The sequence below is a fragment of the Limulus polyphemus genome, unplaced genomic scaffold (genome assembly GCF_000517525.1).
Source record: "Limulus polyphemus unplaced genomic scaffold, Limulus_polyphemus-2.1.2 Scaffold3174, whole genome shotgun sequence".
NCBI classification, from domain to species: domain Eukaryota; kingdom Metazoa; phylum Arthropoda; class Merostomata; order Xiphosura; family Limulidae; genus Limulus; species Limulus polyphemus.
Window position 1 is genome coordinate 109,405 of NW_013668784.1, and position 4,342 is coordinate 113,746.

Sequence of the window (4,342 nt, forward strand, 5' to 3'; positions counted from 1 at the left end):
GTGGCGTGATACTAGTCACGTGACCTCGCTGATGCAAAAATAGCATTTAACATAAGTGTCATTTTTTGATTCAATGTGTTTTTAGATCAGTGTGATATTTGATTAAATTTATGATTCAATATATTACTATGCTACAAGTTGAATAAGAACCAAAGATATCAAAGGTTCTATAGGTGTTTGGTTAGTAAGATACACATATTCTGAGAAATTATATTCACAATATGAGAAATATCATTTGATTAAGATATGAGGATTAAGTAAAAATCTGTACAAATTGGCAAATTTCATATATTGTAAAATACTACATTGTTAGAATGAACTCATTATTCATAAAAAAAAAAAAATTATTTTTTGTACAGTTTTGCAGTATTGGAATAAATAAATTAATATATACATATATATAATATAATATATATATATATAATATAGAAATACTGGTTCTCTGTATTGTACAGTTTTAACTGATGTTGATTTACCAATTAGGTGGAACTTTCTAATCAAGACTACAACCAAGAAAAAGAGGGGCACAGATCAACGAAAGAAGAGTTGGAGCGATTGAAAGAAGACCTTCTTGCACTACAGAATCACAACCAGGAACTGATGGATGAAATTAATGTTTATGCTAAATCGCAGGTGATGCATTTGCAGAAAAGCTTGCATAAGAATGAATCCTACCTTTCAGGCAACACTCGCCATTCCCGTCATAAGGGCAGGTACTGTTAATTAGGTTATATTTCATTTGAACCATGTAGTGTAATGTTGATGTTAGTTGTGAGAAGCTTACGTAAGGAGCCATCCTGCCTTTCAAACAACATTCCCATCAAAAGGGCAGTTATTGTTTATTAGATTCTTTGTCAGTTAACTCTCTCAACACATGCTCGGTCAATTTGACAGACAACATGACCTCTTTATGCTCATTTAAAGTCTTTATAGATTTAATACTTCTAACTTTCAATATAGTGTGTATATCTTTACAAAATTTGGTGGTCTTTCATTTAACATTTTAAGTCCTTCACGTACAAAAATATCATATTTTTTAATGAAGTATTTTTAATAAACTAAAATAAAGATTCGTCCATGAAGATATTGAGTATTTGTTTTGAATAGTCCGTGTTTAAAGAGGGTTTCATGTTAAGATGAAAAATTCTTTTCCTTATCTCAAAAATCTCAGATTTACTCTGTGTAATCCCTAAAACCTGCTAAATACATTTCAAACATATCCTTTCAATAACATTTTATATTTTATTTGTTATTTTTTCTACCCTTTTGTAATGGATTGTAACATGAAACTACATTCATTTATCCTAAGTAGCTTTAAGCTCATAACAGTATACATCTATTTATAATTAAATTTCACTGTTTTATTGCCTTTTTGATTGCTCTTTGAGCCATGCCACTATAAGTTGTAAATCCTTGGGGAACATGTAGCTCACATTACACTATTGAATTACACTACCTACGAGCTGCTTGCAAGTGTGTCTCATGAAACATTATTATATTATTATTACTATTTATTTTACCTAATCTAATCTTAACTAACCTAAAGAGATCCCTTTTTTGTACATTTTAGTTACTTTTATAATAATGAATAAAGAATAAACATGAAAAACTAGAATATAGTACTTACCCAATCTTCTTTTTCCTTGGTGTTGATTGTCAATGACACTTAACCCTACTTTTTGCATACTAATGGTAGTAATGCATTAATTAATTTTTAATCGATTAAATAATACACCAAAGAACATAGACTGATAACATGCAAAAAGTAGACAATTTCCCCTATGATGTTGGTACTCTGAGTGAAGTTGACATCTAACTGTTCAGAACATAACATTATTCGATAGATGAAAACCTTGACTTTTTATTGGTTACAGGTAATATATATATTGAAACTTAAGAGAGAACTATCAACGAATTCTGAAAGATAGGATATGACAGGTGGATGTGGCAGGAGTGGTCTGATTTTCTATTCGATAGCTCTGTAACCGAACAAATTGAAGATTATATAAATTATAGTTTGTCTGATCAATAATGATTTTATAAAGAGTAATTTTCTTTTCCAGGATTTGTTAATAGTTCTCTCTTACATTTAATTATATATTACCTATAACCAATAAAAAGCTAAGGTTTTCATCTATCAAATGACGTATTGTATAACATTATGTTCTGAACAGATAATCATCAATTTCACACAGATTAGATTAGGCAAAATAAATCATAATAATATTATGATAAAAATGTTTCATGAGGCACATATGTGAGCAGCTCGTAGGTAATGTAAATCGTTAGTGTAATGTGAGCTGCATGTACCCTGAGTGATTTACAACTTATAATAGTACGGATAGTAGTTATACATGGTTCAAAGGGCAATAAAACAGTAAAATTTAATTATAAATAGATGTATACTGTTACGGACCTAGAGCTACTTAGGATAAACAAATGTAGTTTCATATTCAATTTGAAGTCATTCTAGAAAGAAAAAAAAGGGTAATTTAGGTTTATTTTGATTTTTTTTTGGTGGTTACAAGGTCGGTTGAACTGACTGATCCCGTTTTGAGATAAGGTAGAGAAAATACCAGATAAACTGTATAGTTTTACTGAAAAAAAACGTTTGAAATGCATTTAAGAGGTTTTACACAAAGGAACTTTGAGATGGTTAAAAGTATTTTTAATTTTACTTTAATTTTTAATTACTTTGCACACGGACTATTCAAAACAAATACTCATTATATTCATGGACAAATCTTTATTTTATTTTAATAAAAATATTATTTTTTGTATCTAAAAGACTGGATAATATTAACCCTTTCGACATGGGCTTGGTCCCTGGGACCGACCTCACCTCATAACCATTTTGTGCTTGTTATAGTTTTCATGCTATAACTTTTAATATTTTAAGTGTATCTTTACTTGTAGTAAACATTAGAAGCCTTTTGCACACAAAAGATCAGATTTTTTAATAAAGTATTTTTACTTATATTTGTCTGTGAAAATATTGATTCTTTTTTTTCAACTAGTCTGAGTGCAAAGTGATTTTCATTTTAGTGCAAAATGATTTTCATTTTAAGATTTAAAATACTTTTCTTTGTTTCAAAAATCTCAAATTTCATTTGCACAACCTCTGAAAACTCCTAAATACATATATATACTTTTTTTTCAATAAAACGTTATATTTTACCTATTATTACATTTATTATTTGATTCTTCAGCTTGTAGACAACTCATTGAAGTAGAATGAAAAGAAAAAATTGTAAAATCAGAAATATAATGAGCAGCTGTTTCGATTTTCTTCAATATTGATCATGAAGTTTCAAAGTTCTTCCCCTGACAGTTTCAACTGTAAAACATATTCCATATATTTTCTGTGTTTATTTTACTGTCACCTACAAATTACAAACCCAATTACAAAAAAGCAATAATTCACCACCCATGTTTACATACAACCGTAATACGAAACTCTCGAGTGGACGAACGCATGCGTATTCAGTGAGGTGACATTCATCTTGCTCTGAGAACACAATATAGGATATATCAATTTATAGTTCCTACAACACTTTCAACAGGTATTTCCCAGGGTAATAAAATTGCAATTAGAATATGTAAAAACATTTATTATATAGTTCAGAGTTGGTCTAATCCAATAAACATTGTAGGTTCTGAGCCAGGCTTATCCAATTACATAGCAGGTGTTTCAGTACTGTGGTCACCTATTTGATGTGTGTGGAATTATGCAGCATAAGTACATGAAGGTGTTATTTGGGCAAATTCTTATAAATGATACTACCCTCTCTCACTTTCACCACACTTAGAAAGTAAATGAGAAATACACTGACAAACAAAGATTTCGAGTACGTAACCGTGTTATGAAATGTTGCGCTCGTGCATCGCTCGTACGTCGAACTTGCTAGCCTTGACGTTAGCCTCGTTTATTCTTCTGGGTGGAGGGGTAGAAATACTAATTTTTTTAGGCTTCAGATATGAATTTTTGTAGACCAAAAAGTTATCAAATTACTGTACTGGTACACTCAAAATCCCTGTAATTTAGTCGGGTCTCTAAATAAACTGTATGTAGGTAAAAAAAAATCCCATTCCTGTTCAGAGCAATGACTAAATCATCACACTTCAATGGTTTTGGCAAAATTATTATTTTTTCCTTCAAGCTATTTATAAACAACTGTCAGAGTTACGTAGGGGTGAAAATGTTCTTTCTATTGGTTATAAGTAGTAGCTAATTAGTAGTAGGTGGGAATAGATAACAGCTTTCAAAAGATTGGTGCAGTGGGAGAAGCCACTCTAGTAGACTCGATAAAAATATTGTTATCTCAGCAAATCCTAGAAGAGG

The 4,342-nt window shown here is 30.3% G+C and overlaps 1 protein-coding gene across 3 annotated transcripts in view; it reads left to right on the forward strand.

The window, feature by feature from the left end:
* The window catches only part of LOC106468814 (optineurin-like), a 47,895-nt gene that overhangs the window by 38,572 nt on the left and 4,981 nt on the right, over positions 1–4,342 (forward strand). For all 3 annotated transcript variants that reach the window (XM_013929257.2, XM_013929255.2, XM_022397169.1), the window contains one exon: positions 484–713. In XM_013929257.2, coding sequence (XP_013784711.1) covers positions 484–713 — 230 coding nt within the window. The remainder of the gene's footprint in view (positions 1–483; positions 714–4,342) is intronic.